This window comes from Mobula hypostoma, chromosome 22 (assembly GCF_963921235.1).
Source record: "Mobula hypostoma chromosome 22, sMobHyp1.1, whole genome shotgun sequence".
NCBI lineage: Eukaryota > Metazoa > Chordata > Chondrichthyes > Myliobatiformes > Myliobatidae > Mobula > Mobula hypostoma.
In genome coordinates this window covers 18857488-18878886 of record NC_086118.1, presented here as the reverse complement: position 1 = coordinate 18878886, position 21399 = coordinate 18857488, and the positions used below count along the sequence as shown (strand labels likewise).

General features: G+C 39.0%; 1 protein-coding gene across 2 annotated transcripts in view; it reads left to right on the top strand.

Moving 5' to 3' along the window:
- LOC134336489 (protein shisa-6-like) overlaps positions 1–21399 on the top strand; it is a 562742-nt gene that overhangs the window by 129469 nt on the left and 411874 nt on the right. For both annotated transcript variants that reach the window (XM_063030757.1, XM_063030756.1), the window contains exon 4: positions 3309–3419. In XM_063030757.1, coding sequence (XP_062886827.1) covers positions 3309–3419 — 111 coding nt within the window. The remainder of the gene's footprint in view (positions 1–3308; positions 3420–21399) is intronic.

The following is a 21399-nucleotide window of genomic DNA, read 5'->3' as shown; positions in this document are numbered from 1 at the left end:
TGACCAAAAGCAGATCGTTAAAATTTTAGGAGGGTTCTCTAGATTAAATAATCGTTATAGAGGGAGTACAAAGAAGGTTCACCAGATTGATTCCTGGGATGGCAGAACTTTCATATGAAGAAAGACTGGATGAACTAGGCTTGTACTCGTTGGAATTTAGAAGATTGAGGGGGGGATCTGATTGAAACGTATAAAATCCTAAAGGGATTGGACAGGCTAGATGCAGGAAGATTGTTCCCGATGTTGGGGAAGTCCAGAGTGAGGGGTCACAGTTTGAGGATAAGGGGGAAGCCTTTTAGGACTGAGATTAGGAAAAACTTCTTCACACAGAGAGTGGTGAATCTGTGGAATTCTCTGCCACAGGAAACAGTGTGAGTTAAGAGTGAGTTAGATATGGCCCTTGTGGCTACGGGGATCAGGGGGTATGGAGGGAAGGCTGGTGCAGGGTTCTGAGTTGGATGATCAGCCATGATCATAATAAATGGCGGTGCAGGCTCGAAGGGCCAAATGGCCTACTCCTGCACCTATTTTCTATGTTTCTATGTTTCTATGTTATGTTCATATGTGGGAATCCAGTAAGAGAATCACAAATATAAGGTAATCACACTTCAGTCAGAATGACTAAAATGTTCCCAAATGGAACTGATTAAAATAGCTGCATTTATATAATTATATAAGGGAGAAAAGAATCAGAAGTTGTGATAATGGCGTGAGATGAAGTATGTTTTGAGGAGGCTGGCGTATAAAATAAATAATGACATACGCCTGTTTCGCAGCTGTGTGGCAAACCTTATGTAAGCAAATGTTACAACGTTTCTGTAATCTACTACAGAAATGATAGCAGAAAGACAGCAGAAAAGTTACTTGGTTGATTTATGTAAGAATTTCCAACATTCACTAAATTATCACATCCTTTTTATGAGTAATTTTGGAAGGAAACAAGTAATGGGGCCAATTCTGTAATCATGCACTCCCAATGAAGCTTGTCACATACGGGAAGTGCTGATTAGGAAATCGTTATTCGATTACCCAGACTTGCACCCCAGCACATGAAGTGAGCACGTCTTCAGTGCCCTCCGGAACAGCCAAATGTGGAACCAGTCTTAAGGTGCAGCCACACAGTTCAGAGTTAAATTTTGCAGAATGATTTGACCAGGAAAATAAACATTACTGCTTCTTCATGTCAAACCAATTAAGCATGCCATTGCTTTTTTAACAGAAGGTTTTAAAACATACGAGGATTCAGTTTTGCACTGTACTGGCCTTGGTGATAATTTTCAGATTTGTCTGGAAGGAACTCTTTTATTTTCCTGGAAGCTTGCAATGAGTTTTCGGAATTTCAGGTCAATGGATTTTTTTTTGTCCTAGTACACTTAAAGCAAGCAAAGGAACATTGTACTTTAGCTGAGCTGGAAATAATTCTTGTTCTTTCAGGGTGGTGGGTACAGAATGAAGATCCTTGCAACAATCTGTATGAAAATGTTCAACTGTTTAGGACTCAAATATTTCTGCCATCCCCAGAAATAGGAAGATCATAAGTCTAATATTATTCAAGTTGAATGAAGTATAATAGTTACAGAAGTTATGAAAATCATGGTGTCATACAGCACAGAAGTAGGCCACTCACACACCCATTTACACTAATCCTGTGCACATTAATAAGACCATTAAACATTGGAACAGAGTTAGGCCATTTGGCCCATCAATTCTGCTCTGCAATTCCATCATGGTTGATATATTGTCCCTCTTAACCCTATTTTCCTGTCTTTTCCCCATAGCCTTAGACGCCCTCACTAATGAAGAATCTATCAAATCCTTCTTTATATATACCCAATGACTTGGTCTCCACAGTTGCCTTAGGCATTGTATTTCACAGATTCACTGCTCTCCGGCTAAAGAAATCCCATTTTATTCCTCCCAATAATTGTCTGAAGCAGACTAAAATCAAAAAGCTGCAGATGCTGCAGGTCTGAAATGAAAGCAGACATTGATAGAAAGACTGTTATGGAAGACACCGAGCCCCAGAAGTTAGCACTGTTACCTCACTGCTCTGGATGCTGTTAGACTGGAGTTTGTATGTTTTGGTTTTCCATTGATGTCTGATTTCCTTCACAGGCCGAAGATAATCTGGTTGGTAGATAATTGGTAAGCACATTGCCCCTTGTGTAGTGGGTGGCAGAAGAATCAAGAGGGAATTGATGGGGATGAGAAGAATAATTTGTGGTTTGTGACAGTGGAATCTTCATGGTCAAGCAGATGCATTGGGCTCAGATGTCTGTTTCAATAATGATGACTCTGACTCAGCAGGTCTGGAACCATCTGTTAAAAGAGAAACAAGGTTAACATGAGCTTTTGCTCTTAAATACTCCTCTTTCCAGAAGTCTGAAGCATGCTGTACCCAGACAACTGTAGAACAATACATTGACATCCAAACATGAGTTATATTTACATGAAAAATCAGCTCGTAAATGCTTTACTCCCTATTTTCTCCAAAATTGGACAGCTTGCAGACACAAACATAGCTTGTTAAATATTTTAACTGTCATTAGCAACATAAATTCAGGCAATAAAGACCAGGATGGAAGTGAAATAAATGATACAATTTTATCTCCCATCCAACAAAGACTTCAGACTTATTGTTCTGGAACATGGCTGAGACTGCTATAGGCAACAGCTGGTGTTCTATGCATTGGCTTCCAAATAGTGATAATGGGATTTCTCTGTTCCCATCCATCCATTGGTTAAGATACTAAACTAATCTCCAGCTGAGCTCAGATAGATATAAAGGATCACATGCTGTCATTCTGAATATGAGAAGAGCAATTATCACTTATTTCCTCGCCAATATTTATGCCTTAATTCCATTGAAAGTTTGTTAATTGTTCGAATATTGCACGTGGGCACGTGTAAACATTAAATTGGATGCCATATTTCCTGCCTAACAATATTCACTAGAGTTTATCAGATGTACTTTACACACTTTGAGATGTCCTAATATTGTGAAAAGAAATATATAAATGCAGGTTCTTTTGCTGTTCTGTTTTTACAAATGGCTGTCATAAACTGTACAATTATAGTAGCACGACAATAGTCCTTTAGGGGCTAGCTGGGAAAGTTGAGTGCTATAGAATTTTTGAAGCTATACTGTTTTTGTTTGGGGGTAGCTTATGAAAACAAATGCATACAAATTTTCAAATCAAGAATTGTTCATGAGTAAGGTGTACAGTTGCATCCAGATGTCAATTACTCAAAAGCTTTGGCACAGTTACTACCGTGGAAATTGTGAACGCTCTTCCTTTTGCCAACAGGGCTTTATGGGAAGGATTCAGGCACCAGTCATGGCTATCGCAGCGGAGGACCAGACTTGCATAACTTCATCTCTTCAGGATTTGTGACACTAGGGCGAGGACATCTCAAGGGTACAGTAGAAACCGCTTCTTTGCAAAAACCATTTAATACTCATAATCTGCAGTCCAAAGGCCCCCAGGATGAAATGCTTGTGTGCCCATTAGAAGGGAAGGGAATTTTAGTGTAGGCGTTTGGAGACAAAGGACAACTAAAATGGTAATCTGAATACCCATTCAGTAATAAATCTAATTCAGCTCCTTGTGTTGTAATTGTAGAGCATGGGATCTGTTCATAATAATCCTGGGCTTTGCATCAGTAAGCCCATCCAAAAGGAAAACAATGTTTTGCAGTAGTGCAGTACCATGTAGCAATGTTGTTGTCTGTCTGTATTAAAGCTGATCTGTTGATGCTAAAATATTGTAAATGTTATGTTACACTGTGAGGCAATAAATATATTTGTTACTCATTTACAAAGAGAAAGGTACAAGGACTTTCAAGCTGGAACTCTCCATTCAGGAGCGGATGGCTGATACAGGACAGGCGTTTGTATAATTCTAGATGTACTTATATATCCTCGTTGTTGTGGACCACAGTTGTTCAAAACATAAGGGCAGAAGACTTGTTTGTGCAACCCAAAACTGCCACCCCATTCAAACACTGGGATTTATGTTCTGTTTTAGCTTGCTCTGAAGTAAAATTGCACAATAGATGTTACCCTAACTAATGCCTGACAATTTATTTTCTCCGTCTCAATATATTGACCCTACTTCCCTTTACCTCTCATTCTAATAGTCCCTATGCATGTTAGTCCCTATGTACAGTACACTCTTGTGGATCACACCCCTGTATCTGACAACCACAGTAGTCTCCAGCACATTTGAACTATCCCCTGTATTAACCGATGTAGTGGTACACAACAAGAGTTGTTAATCCACTTATACCTACTACCTAGAACAACTGTACTATTTAACAGTAACCCTGAATACATTTTCCCAGATTTGATGGGATGACATTAAAGTCAACATCCACACTAAACCAAAAATGAAAAAATATCAGCAGGGAATTAATTAGCATTTGGAATTGATTTTGTTCCAAATTAGGTTGTTGCTATTCCAAGTGGCTCCGTTTATTATCATCTACTAGTTCATTACTATATAAATAAATATGTCATAAAGATATTTTTATCTAAATCGTTCCTTAAGCAAATTATGCACAGTTCAAATCAGCATTTAAAAGTGGTGTGCTTGCTAAGGTAAAAAGTTCAATGCATTGTGCTTTCTACATTTATTGAGTCTTTATAGACTAATATCATGTCAAATATTCTGTGCTGCCAGTGAATCTTCCTCTTGCCATTTGGGTCAATATTTTACAGATGACTTTGCTGTGTTGATGAAACCAGTTTCCCAAAAGAGTTTTTATGAGCTGTTTAAATGTCTATTAGAGTGCTGTGATTTGCTTGATTAATTGTGGACACGGTGAATGGACAATCAATTAAAGGCAGAAGCCCAGGTTTCCATTTTACTTCTGCCCTCGGACCATTAATTTTTCACCCTTTTCAAATGAGACATGACTTTAGTCTTCTGTGCCAAACACTGGACATCACGTCAAAAAGGTTTTGTAAGTGATTTCAGAATTACTCACCACCCATTAAAGATTTAGAAAGTTGCCAAGGCAAAAGTACAATTTGAAAACGATATAGTTCACATTGATTTTCTTGCACACCAAAGCTCATTAGTCCGCAATGGATAGAGGACAATGGCCATTAAAGTATCATATTTTTACAATGCATATTTTTCCAGTTCCAATAAAAAATGCATTTGGCTTCTGTCTAACATCGTTGTGAAGAAGTAGTAAATATTCCACTTTTAATGCAATAGTGTATGGAGGCTTACTTATTCTGCTGGCCCCACCAGAAAGTGGCATTACATATTCTGCATTTCCCAATGCAAAAGAATCAGTTTATGCAGAGTAATGCATGTTGGGTGACATCAAGTAATGTAGATAGCATTGGTCACAACTGATCAGTCCTTTTCTGGGAAAGTTTAAACATTAATCAAAACATTTATATCTGGATCTAAGCTGGTACTAAGTCGAAATTGTGTCTCTATGTTGTCTGTAACCATAGAAACCATAGAAACTACAGCACAGAAACAGGCCTTTTGGCCCTTCTTGGCTATGCCAAACCATTTTCTGCCTAGTCCCACTGACCTGCACACGGACCATATCCCTCCATACACCTCCCATCCATGTATCTGTCCAATTTATTCTTAAATGTTACAAAAGAACCCGCATTTACCACCTCGTCTGGCAGCTCATTCCACTCTCTGTGTGAGGAAGCCCTCCCTAATGTTCCCTTTAAACTTTTCCCCCCTCACCCTTAACCTACGTCCTCTGGTTTTTTTCTCCCCTTGCCTCAGTGGAAAAAGCCTGCTTGCATTCACTCTATCTATACCCATCATAATTTTATATACCTCTATCAAATCTCCCCTCATTCTTCTACGCTCCAGGGAATAAAGTCCTAACCTATTCAACCTTTCTCTGTAACTGAGTTTCTCAAGTCCCAGCAACATCCTTGTAAACCTTCTCTGCACTCTTTCAACCTTATTTACACCCTTCCTGTAATTTGGTGACCAAAACTGAACACAATACTCCAGATTCGGCCTCACCAATGCCTTATACAACCTCATCATAACATTCCAGCTCTTATACTCAATACTTCGATTAATAAAGGCCAATGTACCAAAAGCTCTCTTTACGACCCTATCTACCTGTGACGACACTTTTAGGGAATTTTGTATCTGTATTCCCAGATCCCTCTGTTCCACTGCACTCCTCAGTGCCTTACCATTAACCCTGTATGTTCTACGTTGGTTTGTCCTTCCAACGTGCAATACCTCACACTTGTCAGTATTAAACTCCATCTGCCATTTTTCAGCCCATTTTTCCAGCTGGTCAAAGTCCCTCTGCAGGCTCTGAAAACCTTCCTCACTGTCTACTACACCTCCAATCTTTGTATCATCAGCAAATTTGCTGATCCAATTTACCACATTATCATCCAGATCATTGATATAGATGACAAATAACAATGGACCCAGCACTGATCCCTGTGGCACACCACTAGTCACAGGCCTCCACTCAGAGAAGCAATTCTCTACCACCACTCTCTGGCTTCTTCCATCCAGCCAATGTCTAATCCAATTTACCACCTCTCCATGTATTCCTAGCGACTGAATTTTCCTAACTAACCTCCCATGCGGGACCTTGTCAAAGGCCTTACTGAAGTCCATGTAGACAATATCCACTGCCTTCCCTTCATCCACTTTCCTGGTAACCTCCTCGAAAAACTCCAACAGATTGGTCAAACATGACCTACCACGCACAAAGCCATGTTGACTCTCCCTAATAAGCCCCTGTCTATCCAAATGCTTGTAGATTCTGTCTCTTAGTACTCCCTCTAATAACTTACCTACTACTGACGTTAAACTCAGCGGCCTATAATTTCCCGGATTACTTTTCGATCCTTTTTTAAACAACGGAACAACATGAGCCACTCTCCAATCCTCCGGCACCTCACCTGTAGACAGCGACATTTTAAATATTTCTGCCAGGGTCCCCGCAATTTCAACACTAGTCTCCTTCAAGGTCCGAGGGAACACTCTGTCAGGTCCCGGGGATTTATCCAGTTAATTTTCCTCAAGACAGCAAGCACCTCCTCCTTTTTAATCTGTACAGTTTCCATGGTCTCACTACTTGATTCCCTCAATTCCATAGATTTCATGCCAGCTTCCTTAGTAAATACAGACACAAAAAAACTATTTAAGATCTCCCCCATTTCCTTTGGTTCCGCACAAAGCTGACCACTCTGATCTTCAAGAGGACCAATTTTATCCCTTACAATCCTTTTGCTCTTAATATACTTGTAAAAGCTCTTTGGATTATCCTTCACTTTGACTGCTAAGGCAACCTCATGTCTTCCTTTAGCCCTCCTGATTTCTTTCTTAAGTATTTTCTTGCACTTCTTATACTCCTCAAGCACCTGATTTACCCCCTATTTCCTATACATTTCATACAACTCCCTCTTCTTCTTTATCAGAGTTGCAATATCCTTTGAGAACCAAGGTTCCTTATTCCTATTCAATTTGCCTTTAATCCTGACAGGAACATACAAATTCTGCACTCTCAAAATTTCCCCTTTGAAGGCTTCCCACCTACCAATCACATCTTTGCCAGAGAACAACTTGTCCCAATCCACGCTTTTTAGATCCTTTCTCATTTCTTCAAATGAGAACTGTTACCAGTGTTTGCAGTATTCTGTAGATATTCTCGCTAATTGCTCATTGTGAATGACTTTTCACTATCACAGAATGCAGCATCTGTGTGATGCTCTGTTACAGCCATGGTAAAGGAGTCTGTTTATAATGCTCTTCAATTGGTGTGAGCAGCCATCAATCAGAACACTTGAAATGTGTGTATTAACTTTACTTGGCATCATTGGTTAATAAACTGTTAGGGTATAGCTGCTACCAGTAAACCTATTCATTAAAAACAGTCTTCAGTTCCCGAGGACAGAAGTAGAGACAGATCTGTATGTGAGGCGTCCCAGCCATTTCTCATGTCTTTCCAGACTTACTACCTTAAGTACATGCTCCAAACTGAAGACAGTCCATTTCTTATGCATTTTCCATCTCTGCTCTGGGACAATGAGAAGAAAGGGCCAGAAAATGAAATAAGGAAGAAATATGATAGGAAAGTAAAGACTTGAAAATGGGGCACGCTAAATGTTAAATTTAAATTAAGAAGGGTTCAGAAAAAACTAGACGCTAGTAAAGTATTTAATGATTTAAATATTTATCAATAGTTATTACTATGATTAAATCATATTTTCATGATAATTTAGATGACCTGTTGATAGAATATTAATTTTACCCAAGAGAAGTAAAGGAATAGTTATTTTTTGGTAAGACTGAATTTGACGACGCACACATATGCCACTTAAGGACTGGTGGGAACAGTACTGTTTACAGAGGGCACCTATTCCATATCCTCATCCTTGGCATGTCAATTTGGTGTGTCATTTATCCATACAGTGACCATATGCTCATTAGCTAGTGCAGGCACTACCACTGATATCAGTGCTCTGGCACAAGTGGATGATCTCACTTCCGAATGCTATCCAAGGATGGAGTCATGGAGTCCAAGAGGTGGAAGCAGATCCTTTGATCCACTGAGTTCACACCAACCATCAAGCTTTGCACTTGTCTTTACACTCATCTTCACATTCGTCCTACCTTGACCCATTTTATCCTCTCACCTTTGTTGAAAGTGAGCAAATGTGAACAATTAAAAGTGAAAATACTGGCTAGTTTGGGAGTACAGAAGTTAGTGATGGTGCTGGATCATTACTCAGTTTAAAGCTAGCTAATTAAGACACTAGTAATCAAATGTGGATGGTGAAGTCGCATAGGGACAAGCCTGCGTTTTTTGATCCGGCCAAACTTCAGCTTCCCATTATCAAGATGCGTAAGAGTAATAGTCACATATACAGAGTACTGAAAAGTATGGCCTATTGATGGCAGTGTACTTTGGTGATGGATAAGGATGAAAAGGAAACACTGTGATTCTCTTGTGTGGATATTCCAATCCAATCAGAATATCCATCAAGGTCACCAACAATTTTTTTATCCTTTCACACCAAATACCGATCAGATTTCTGTTTAAAACTGACTACCAAATCATCACCTTGGAGACAACATTGTTTCGTGCCTGCTCAACCAGGCTTTCTAGTGACTGAGGAAGTCTGGATTATTTTATTGATTTTTCGCCAAATTCAAAATCCTTCTGCCACTAGATCTCCCACAGGCAACTGATGGAGTAAGTTCATTGAGCACAGGAATCAGACTGCAAAGATGCAGACAAACAATTATCTGGTAATATGGGTCATATTTAGTAGCAGCTAAACTTAAAGAAATAATGAGCAAGTAATCAGTGGATGGGACAAATTGATTAAAAAAAAGGATTTTGGAGCTACACAGAGTAATTCAACATTATCTGCAGTTGATTACAAACACCGCTTGGTGTTAGTGCTTAATAAAATTTGGTGGTCTGGAAACTTCTGGCAAGTTTTAGGGTAATTAAATCTTGCAAATAATTAGCCAGCAAGCAATCACTGCTGTGTTTCTGTCCCATTTCTTTTTCTCAGTTATTTGCATATATTTAAAAATGTTATAGCTGACCTTCTCCATTAAACATTTCCCCACTCCTATGGAAAAGATCAACTTGGGTATATTATGTTGATTTAATGAATAATGGACAGGAAGAAATCTGTGCCCAAGCATGTAGGACCAGTTATCATTTAATATCAGTGCATAGGATTCCTTCAGTTTGGTTTCCCCACCATGGGTATTTTTGATCTTTTTTTATTTTGTCAAAGTGTTGTCTGCCTCAGTTAATCCAGAACATTGTAGCACATCATCTCACCAACATTAGCTCTCCCTGAAGTAACAGCCGATCAGAATGCTTTTCCATAAAGACTCCAGCATTAGGTAATAACTTCAAAAACTGCAAACATTATTACAAAAAAGAAAATAAAATCTAAATGTCAATGTCAAAGTCAGCATCTGTATATCCTTAATTTCCAAAGAAACTTCTAATTTTATTGAGCTACACAAATGACCGGTATGTTAGAACAATTCTGCCATTGTCTGTCATTCACCTGCCATAATGATGTGGGTAACGTGAATGATCTTTAGGTCAATAGTTTTCAGACACAGGAGTTGTACACTCACTATCTAGTTTTTAAGTTCTTTGTTCACAAGCATTTTATGTAATACAGGACATTTTTTCATCCCACAGCTCTGTGACTTCAGTTTTAACTACATACTATTCCTGTGAGGAGTGCTTCTCTTTGTAGGTATGAATGGTCATATAGCGTTGGCAATTACTTTTCTCACTAATCATAGTACAGTGTTTTGAGCATGCATAAGAAACTTCTTAGATCTTATGTTTCTACTTGCAACTATGGCGAGCATATGTGCAGAAGCAGGGTCTGTTAAACCACCAAGTTGTATTTTCTTTATTTGCATTTACAGGAAGATTTCTAGAGTTGAAATAGTAAATGAAGGGAGGAGAGGATTATAACTGGCCCATAATTTTAACAAGGAACTGGACTAAAGATGAACTTCATCCAGTAATCAAAATGCTTACAGAAGTTTCATACTTAATAATAATACTTAAATTTCATACTTATTAATTGAAGGAGGCACAAATTTTCACAGTTTAAAGTCAACAAATAAAATTATGCCACTGGACTGTCAGACTGTATTTTTTAAAAAACATAACCTGAACTATGCTTGGTTGAATTTTCAATGCTTCAACCCTTAATTACAGTAACATATTATAGCATTCATAAACAGTGTCATTAAGCTCTCTTGCAACATAATTATCACTTTTAATTAGTTAACATTAGCAAAACAAACAAACTTGCTGCTTAGCACTTCACTCATCTTTACAGGGAGGTGCTTACGCTATGAGACCTTATTCATCCCCAGTGAAATAGTTTTAAGTAAGAGATCAATAATGCTTATAGCAGAAGATGAGGTTTCATAAGAAGTTCAAAATCACCATGTGACCAAAGCTTGATGTAGATGTTCAAGGATGTAGTTAGTACAGTAAGCTAATTATTAACAATATGCATCAACTCTATTTTATCACAAACTTGCAAATTAATTTTTATATTTCTATATACACTTTGCAGTAACATATTATTCCTTCTAAGCTTGTTTTCTTGTACTCCAGAAATTCCAGTACTGTTTGCAACTGTGTCTGCAGTATCCTTGGAGGTCCATGGATAACTAATAGTTTATCATAGCTGATCTCAGCCAACTTGTGTGTGTGGTGTAGACTAAGGAATGGACCTCTTAGGTCTTGGATGAAGAAATAATTCTTAACTCAGAAGGTGGTGAATCTTTGGAATTTTTTAACCCGATGGGCCATATAGAGACTACATCATAGAGTTCATTCAAAAGGAATCAAGGAGTGTGGAGAGGGTCTAGGAAAATGGTGCAAGGTAGCATAATCTATGATCTTAATAGTTGTTGAAGCAGGCTCAAGGCATAATGGCCTTCTCCTGTTCTTGCTGATGGCCATAAATTGTCACTCCCGCAGCTCATAGGCCAGGTGATGCACAGCTAGAATTAGAGTTCGGGATTGAGGCTATTTCCACAGAGGCAACATTTATTGAAAAAAAGAGGTGGGCCATAGCATATGTTATACTCGATTCCAAATTTCAAATAATGACGTTTGATTAATGCTCAGTAACCATAACAGAATAATTGTAATTGATAAGATTTGATCCCTCTATGAATTCTGCACGGCCCATCACATTCTGCCTCTTATTCATTTCAATGAAACATTGATGATTTCCATGTCAAAGTGACTACCTTCTGGGCATCTATAAAACTACCAAAACTTACATCACCCGTTACTCAGTAGCTTCCAGGATCATTTTTCAAAGGCCCTGCTCCTCATGTCAGTTACCATTGGCCAGATGGACCCATGCTCTTGTTATTTGCAAATATTCTATATATAACATTTTGATCCTTAATATCCACTGACATTGCTTCCAAATGTTACATGCTAATTTTTGACACTTGCTTTCTAGTAGAATTATCATAAAAGAGTTCAGTCTTGAAATTTATGCAATGACAATTATCGGCCATTGCTAGAGTATCAAATACCATTAGTATTATAACAATACATCTCAAATTTCTTCCTCCTTGACATAACCTTCTGCCTGAGGTTCATGTGGTTAATCACAATACCATTAAAGTTAAGAGGAGTGATAATTCTGTCATCACCATCCCTGTCCTGTGAAAAGCTACACTTTGTTAATTTTAATCTTCACTGCCAATCTTTGACCTATTCAATTAGGAAGTGGAAAAGTAAACTAGCATTCTTAATCTGGGAAGTGACAGACCTGTGTGTTTCTGACCAGCTATGGTCGTACTTGCCTTGGAGACCTGAGGCAGTGGATTCAGGTCCATTTTTACAATTAATCCTGACTAAAAGCAAATAAGCAACTGAAGCAGGTCACATATTTAAAAGGTACTCTTAAGAGAAAATTTAAAAGAAAATAAAAATGCTTCTTCTTTTAAGTATTTCACTGCATTGAGCAAATAAAACAGGCTCAAAACACTTTCACTGCTGTTAAGTCTGTACCACTCCAAAGTGTATATATGAACTTTTTCTGGAGTGATTAGATGTTGGCCAATGCATGACACTCTTTAGTCAATGTATCCTTTAAGCAGGCCAAGCTATTTCCCCATGAAGAGGAAAAATATAGTGTAAATCAGGGGAAGAGTAAATTGAACACACTATGAACTGCACATTCTTGTTGGGAACCAGTGTCACTTGCCTGTCTTCCTGTGTGTGTGTGTGTGTGTGTGTGTGTGTGTGCGCAAACCTGAATAATCCAAGGATGCTTCAAAGGGAAGTGCCTTCAGTTTGTACCAAACATGAAGCTGATAGTTATTCTTCATAGCAAATCAATGTGTTCTCATCCTCAAATTCATGCTGGGCAATATTGCCCTTGAGTATGATAAGGCCTAGCCACTACGTTATCTCTGTCTAGAATCCAATTGTTAAAATTCTGGGCCATCAGCATGAATCAAAGACCCCTCAGCACCACATAGCCAAATCTGAGTATTCTCTGATGAATACCTCACTTCTGAATTCACCTTCATATTTACATGCCTGGTAAATCATCTATTGCCTGGATGAGCATAGTTTCCATAACCTCCAAGAAGCTAAACAGCATCCAGCAGAGAGCTATCTTCTGAATTGTCAGCTCTGTCACTGCCAGCATTTCCCAGGCTTTTTTAAAAAAGAGCAAGAGGAGCATATTTACAAGAAAACCATCACTTTGAGTTACCTTTTAACTGGCGTACTGTTAGCTATAATGTAAAATCTACATCGTAGATCGTTATTCCTCTCCCGATAGAGGCTGCAGTGTCACCACGGCAAAGGCATTTGAGAATCAAGATGACCTTTGCCGTTAAATACATCTCAAGGTAACTTGAAACGGCTATTAATTGCTGTCTTGCTCCTGTTACTCACCATCATGGAGTAAACATTCCTTTCAAAACTACTGAACATTTTGACTTTTATGTGGAGAAAGAGGAGGACGGTGCGCTTGATTCTTTTCAGCATCAGCAGTCTCTCAGATGTTGAATGTAAAGGAGCATTAAGTCAAGCTGAGTAAAATTCATTGACAAGTGCAATACACTTGTCCTGAGAGAGCAGCAGCGCTAACTCCAGCATGGCCCAAGAGGAGACTCAGAGGAGGCAATAAATGTTAATGGGGTGGAATATAAATGCAGAATCTCAAATCAATAAACCTAGCAGTGATTTATGGCAGATCAGAGGCTCAGAGGGACCTATGTGAGCCAGTCTGAGTATTGCTGCTTTTCATTGGGATCATTGAATGGAAGAGGAAGCAGGTGGGAGGCTCCATTGCCTTCAGATTTGCAGAGATGCAGCACTTACTGCATCTTGCAAAGACACCAGACTCCAGTAAAAGTCAGATATTGGTGGCACGCTGCTGATTGGATTACAACGGGAAATAGATCAAAAGAGTTTGAAGTGCAGCAACTCCATCTGACTGAGCACAGCAGTGCGAGGGAGGGGGTTGGGGGTTTGGGTTTTGATCTTCTAGCTGCCTAGCTGTGGTCTGTTAGTTTCCGAGCAAGGGAGGTTGGGGGGATTTGAGGTTTAATGTTCCAGCTACCATTTTCTGTGTGGGCGATCTGTTAGTTTTTTTTGTGTGAGGGAGATAGTGGGGGGGAGGGGGTGGAATGGGGTTGGGGTTTGCTAGTTTTGTTTCTTTTACTTTTTCCTTTTCATGCAGGGGCTGGGGTTGGTTGATATTTTTTATTTCAATAACTCCCATGGTTTTTCCGTATCTCGTGGCTATCTGGAGAAGATGAATATCAGAGTTGTATTGTACACGCATACTTTGACAATAAAATGAACGTTTGAGACTTTGAACCTTTAAAATGGACCAAAATATTGCATCTATTTAGAGATGTTTATTTTATTCAATGAAAGGAAATAAGAATCATATTAATTGCATATTCTGTCTTAATGTTGCAACCCTGGGTATCCATATTTGCTGGATGCATTATCAGGGCAGAGTCATTTAGTGAACGCATCATTTATTAAACAGCTTCATTGTTCCAGTGCACTCTCCCTCTTACAACCCACTAACTCAAAAACAGGGTGCATATTACAAAGCTAGCTTTGATGATTTAACACCCTGAGTATGGACCCTCATTTCACCTTCAAAAGGAAATTGTCATGTCGACATTTACAAAGTGATATCTCTGTTGCTAAATTTCAAGCTTACAGAATTAGGCCAGATGCAGAGCATGATTCTGAAAAGGGCAATGTTTCTGGTCCTTTATTTCCATTAAATTGTGGTACCCAATGATGCTTTACCGCGATTACAGTGGATGCTATTTTTATGCTGTTAATTTAAGTCTGTCCTGGTTAGCAAACCATCATTTAACAACTCTTCACTACAAGGAAACAGCTTCACTTAAAGGGCAGGAAACACATATTTGTTTATTTAGAGATACAATGTAGAACAGGTCCTTATGGTCCAACACCTCACAATGCCAGCAACCCACCTATTTAACACTGGCCTAATCACAGGACAATTTACAATGACTAATTAACCTATTAACTGGTATGTGGGAGGAAATCAGAGTACCTGCAGAAAACCCTTGTGGTCACAGGGCATACATACAAACTCCTCACAGACGGAGTTGAACTCTGAACTCTAAACTCTAGGGTGCTCCAAGATGTAATAGGATCGCGCTAACCGCAATGATACTGTGGTGCCCACATTTCCAGGCTGCTTTCAAAAGCAGGCCCACAAAACAGGAAACATTCAACAGTTTTTTTTTAAATCAGGTTACTGGACAGAGTCTGTGAAATGAACAAGTTATTTAAGATGGGGAAAAATTCAATCAATCATTTGCACTCCTCTGACAGGCAACAATAGCCATTGGATGACTGGCTAGTAAATTTCAGTTTCTACGTTTCAATCTGACCAGCCTGGTTTGCTCTTAATTTTTTTCACCCTTACTGATGGTGAATTGATTAGTCGCTGACTATTTTCCTCAGCCACCATGGCTCACCCCCATGAATATTATTTATTTACTGCAATGCCTGCTATATGAATTTTCACATCACAAACATTTTTTCGTAGTCTCAATCCTCCGTTTACTTGTGAACCACCCTGGTTTCCTCGGCTGCATAACCTCTTCTCTCTGGCATTTTCCCTCTTCATCGCTCTTGAACCAAAAAAAAAACCCCAAGCCCAACCTTAGCATCGCTCGCCAGAGAAATCTCCCCTTCAACTTGACCATGCTAACTGGATGGCCTCACCTGTTATCTTCAACAATAACCCAAACATAAGCTGAAAACAAACAGCTCGCACAGAACTGCCAAAATGAAATACAGAACAGCAGAAAATGAAATACATATAACTTAACAGTAGAAAATGTGAACCAGGGCATTACACCTGAAAAGGGCAATACTGCATGATTTGATTTATTAATTGCTCTTGAGATTTCTGACAGGAAACGTTCAGCAGCTCATTGGGTGATGAAGGGTCTCTACCTAAAACATCGACTGTCCATTTCTCTCCACAGATGCTGCCTGACCAGCAGAGCTCTTCCAGCACTTTGTGTCTTGCTCCAGTTTCCAATACCTGCAGTCTCTTGTGTCTCCAACAATAACTTTCACTGCTCTTTCGGTAGGGCTTGACAGAGTATCTTGGATGTCTTCTGACCATAAAGACAGACAACTGCTTCCTTTCCTTTAGATGACGATATAATTACCAATGTTGTCAGGATCGAGTCAAAATGACAATATTATAGATATTAATATATATATAAAATAATAGTATATAAAATTTCAGATTCTCTTTCAAAATTTAAAGCATTGACTCACATTAATTCTAATCTGACTGGCAGGCCTCCAGTAGGTAATGAATAAATAGGTGTCAAAGCAGTATGTTGAGATAAACATTTGAAATATTAGCATTTCTGAAGGTGGGAATTACTGCTGCTAATCTGGTGTTCAAGTGCATTATGTGAATGGACTACAAAACTGCAGAGAATGAACCTTTTTCATTTTAATCTCCTGGTAACAGCAAACAATGCTAGAAATGGAGGCAAACATTCTGTTTTTCTTTACTTCTCTAAATTAAATTTTACCCTTTCACATTAAAATTGAATTCCATGCTTATCAATTAAAAAAAATCATGCTGAAGAATATTTATTTTCTGATCCAGGCTGCCAGTATCAGGAGTAATCACAACCTGGTTAGATGTAGCATGACTAGGTAAATGGTTCAAACAGGATTGTCAACCGTCCCATATTGAGTGGGATCTCCAATATCTAGAAGATAGCTTGACTGTCCTATATGATTTTGGGACATGGTTTATTGTCTATTTATCCAACACAGAGACTGGGAATTTGGTTGGGTATCCTTCTACTTGTTCTAATCCCGCTGAAGGAGTGAACAGGGCAAGCTGTATCTGTGAGGCAAAGGAATGGTCAGTGTTTCGAGTCGAGACCCTGCATCAGGATGGACTGACTTCCTTTGGCAGTTTGATTTTTACTCTAAATTCTATAGTCTCTTGTGCCACCCAAAAAAAGAAGTGTCCAGTGAGGTAACATAGAAACACAGAAACATAGAAAACCTACAGCACAATACAGGCCCTTCGGCCCACAAAGCTGTGCCAAACATGTCCTTACCTTAGAAATTACCTAGGGTTACCCCTAGCCCTCTGTTTTTCTGAGCTCCATGTACCTATCCAGGAGTCTCTTAAAAGGCCCTATCGTATCTGCCTCCACCACCGTCACCGGCAGCCCATTCCACGCACTCACCACTCTCTGCGTAAAAAACTTACCCCTGACATCTCCTCTGTACCTTCTTCCGAGCACCTTAAAACTGTGCCCTCTCATGCTAGCCATTTCAGCCTTGGGAAAAAGTCTCTGACTATCCACACAATCAATGCCTCTCATCATCTTGTACATCTTTCTTAGGTCACTCATCCTCCGTCGCTCCACGAAGAAAAAGCCGATTTCACTCAACCTATTCTCATAAGGCATGCCCCCAATCCAGGCAACATCCTTGTAAATCTCCTCTGCATCCTTTCTGTGGTTTCCACATCCTTCCTGTAGTGAGGCGACCAAAACTGAGCACAGTACTCCATGTGGGGTCTGACCAGGGTCCCATATAGCTGCAACATTACTTCTGGGCTCTTAAACTCAATCCCACAATTGATGAAGGCTAATGCATTATATGCCTTCTTAAGCACACAGTCAACCTGCGCAGCAGCTTTGAGTGTCCTATGGACTCAGACCCCAAGATCCCTCTGATCCTCCACACTGTCAAGAGTCTTACCATTAATACTATATTCTGTCATCATATTTGACCTACCAAAATGAACCACCTCACACTTATCTGGGTCAAACTCCATCCGCCACTTCTCAGCTCAGTTTTGCATCCTATCAATGTCCCACTGTAACCTCTGACAGCCCTCCACACTATCCACAACACCCCGAACGTCTGTATCATCAGAAAATATACTAACCCATCCCTCCACTTCTTCATCTAGGTCACTTATAAAAATCACGAAGAGTAGGGGTCCCGGAGCAGATCCCTGAGGCACACCACTTGTCACCGGCCTCCATGCAGAATATGACCTGTCTGCAACCATTCTTTGCCTTCTGTGGGCAAGCCAGTTCAAAGTAATGTCCCCTTGGATCCCATGCCTCCTTACTTTCTCAATAAGGCTTGCATGGGGTACCTCATCAAATGCCTTGCTGTAACCTTGAAGATTCCAGTGAAATTAGAAACCCACGCCATATGGTGAACAGGATTATCAATGTCTAATGAGTCAGTGGCTGTAGACCAGAGATGAGGAATTTAATTCTTATTGTTATTATTGTTACAGCCTTACCAACCTGGATACTCCCTTGACAGAAATCCAGATGCTGAGTGGACCAAGTGGTAGGCTGCTCTTGTCACACCTGCCCAGTTGACCAGAATCACGTTTAGTTAGACTGCACTTACTCTGAAGCAGAGCTTGTAGGTTTAAATCACACGGCAGGGAAAGAACAAGTAATCCAGGAGCAGTTCCCCATTAATCTCTGCTTCAAAAAATACTTTAAAAACTATTGCTGATCTTTTCCCCTCCTGATTGGTATTATATGTGATGACAACATATTAAATTACGTTACTTGTTTTTTGTTGTCTGCAATATCACATGCTTATAGTTGGTGCAAACATTGTGGCCCATGACTCACGACCTGTCCATTATTTTTGGCATATATTGATGGCCTTCCAAAAACTTTCTTGTCTATAATGTTTTGGTATGACTACCACTGTATCATTGTAAGCATTTTGAATTTTCTGCACCATATCTGAATCCCCATTTTATTGGCATTTGTACCAATGAGTGCTGTAGGTTTCCGTGAGGTTCAAGATTCAGTTTCATTCAAGATTGTTACTTTCACTGCCAGTTCCAAGGTTGTACTCACACTTCAGTGTGTTCTGGCATGCTTGAATGTGCTGACTTTAAAGAAAAACTTTCATTCATTCCTAAAATGCTTCAGGACAAATACAGTAATTGTGGAGCATTGTCACTGTTATAGGAAATCATAAATTTTCCTTCTGCACATTGGAAGTTTCCACAAACAGTAAAATAATCATCAGCAAATAATTCCTTTGTTAATAATCTTGAGTTTGAGATAATCATTGGATACAACTTTTGAGATACTTCTTCTCTTCTATGCAGTTGTCCCATGAAATTGTTAATGGACATCTGAGAGAGTTGAGAGCAGGCACACCTACAGGCGTTCCTTTGGTGTGGCACTGGACTACAAGTCTGGTCCTTAGTGCTTAAGTCCCTTCAAGCAGATAACTTTCTATCACTGAAACACGACTGACATCTTATTCCTCTATTTTGACAAAATACATAATTCTGCTAGAGGACTGGACCCATCTCAGTTTTACACGAGCTGGCACAGGTTACTAAGTCCCAGAGGCAGGCATGCTGAGGAAAATGTGCAAGCAGGTTCTGGCAGAGGAGGCTGCCAAGACAGTAGGAGAGAATAACTGCTGGATACTTTAAAATGCCAGTGCCATAATGGAAGTTACATACAGATCAATAAATTGTTTGTTTCTTCTAACTAGATAATTTTTAATCACATTCTCTCCTTACCATTCCTTTTTCTGAAAACACTGATAAAGTGTCTACCTGTATATTTTCAGTTGTTCATTCTTCATACCAATGGGTCACCATTTTTTTAATATATAATTGTGCGTGTATCCATTACCCTCAGAAAACGCACCTTCCTTTCTTCCTTCAATTTTCTATTTCTCCTGAATTTTCTTCCTAGGTGGCTAAACAAAAAAAAGATCAGTATTATCCACTCCTAGACCAATGAAACAGACCATACATGCAACATGATTAAGTTTGCAGAAGTACCACAAGCTATACAGTCATCAGACTTTGAAAGGGCTACCTGCAGCTTCATATAACAGCAATCTTTAAATAAGGCAGGCCACGTTAAAATTAATTCTGATTAAATATATCTATTTAGGTGGTAAAAGGGACAAATCTCCCACTTCCATAGGTGCAATAGTTGTTCAGAGAAAGACTCTCAGCTGAGGAACTTACTTTGATGCACGGGATCTGTTACCTGCATTGCTCCTTGTGTCATGAAGATGAAAATGCAATTTCCGAATGCTGTCACGCTACTGTATAGCACAATCTGGTTTGAAGCAGAGGATAGAAAATACAACATAGTCTCTGTTTCTTTATTAATGTGCTTGATAGGTATCACATTCCACACCATAAATTTTGTTTCTTTATCCTGTGCAAGATTTAATTCTCATGCCGGTTGTTTTGAAGTAGATAAAGGTTCAGAGCTAATGAAGCTTGGAGCTATGTCATCCAATTGTCTTCAATTCACTGATGAATGGTAATGTTTCAGTGGTTTTTTTATTTAGGTTCACAGGCACGCAGGGTGAAATACCACTGCCATTGTTATAAAAACGGATTGTCCTTGGTTAAGTTGCTAGGATAAGTCAGAGACTTAGATGATGCAAAAACAATTAAAATATTATATGGCTGTCAGGTAGAGCTTATAGGATAAAGCTTGAAACTGAATATTACCTTACATTACAATATAGGAATATAACTATATATTTTTGAAAATAGAAGGTTATTAGTGAAACCCTGCATCCAGAAATGTTATTCTTTGTTCTCAACTATGTTGAAAGCATTCTTGCCTATGATGTTTGTGATGTCAATACTAACCCAGGATTTGATCACGTGTGTTTTTAACAATCTAGTGGAATTTTCAAAGGGTTCTCAGTGATGTGGCGAGAAATCTTTCTTCAAGCAACATCACCAAAATCGTTCTTTCAAACTCATTACTCATCGTGAGCTGCTTGTGAATTATGACTATTTACATAACAATATATGGGAAGAGCTTCCATTCGTACGGCTGCGAATAAATACAATAAAATGCCTTCAGAAAACATTTTTTCAAGTTTAATTCTAATTTTCAACATTTCACTCTGTTCACAGTATTTATGTAGATGAGTTTCATAATGTAGTTTACAGTAGTTTCAATAATGACGACTATTGGAACAATATGTGTCAGTGATACCAGACATTTTTGTATTGACTATCTAACAAATTAAACTCCAGTGAAGCGTAGCCATTAAAATTACACATGATGTTATTATAACAGGCTTATTATTGAATAGCTGTCAGTTGTTGTGATATTACAGTATTATCTTTCAAAATTATGTTAATTATTATATTCGTAGCAAATAGTCCGTGACCTTCCTCCACTTCACCTGACTAATTTTCTCCCAATGTGTTTCCCAGTCTTTTGGAGCCAGGTTTAATGTCTGATCTGTATATCAGCCATTGAATTGATATAAGAACATAAGAAATAGAAG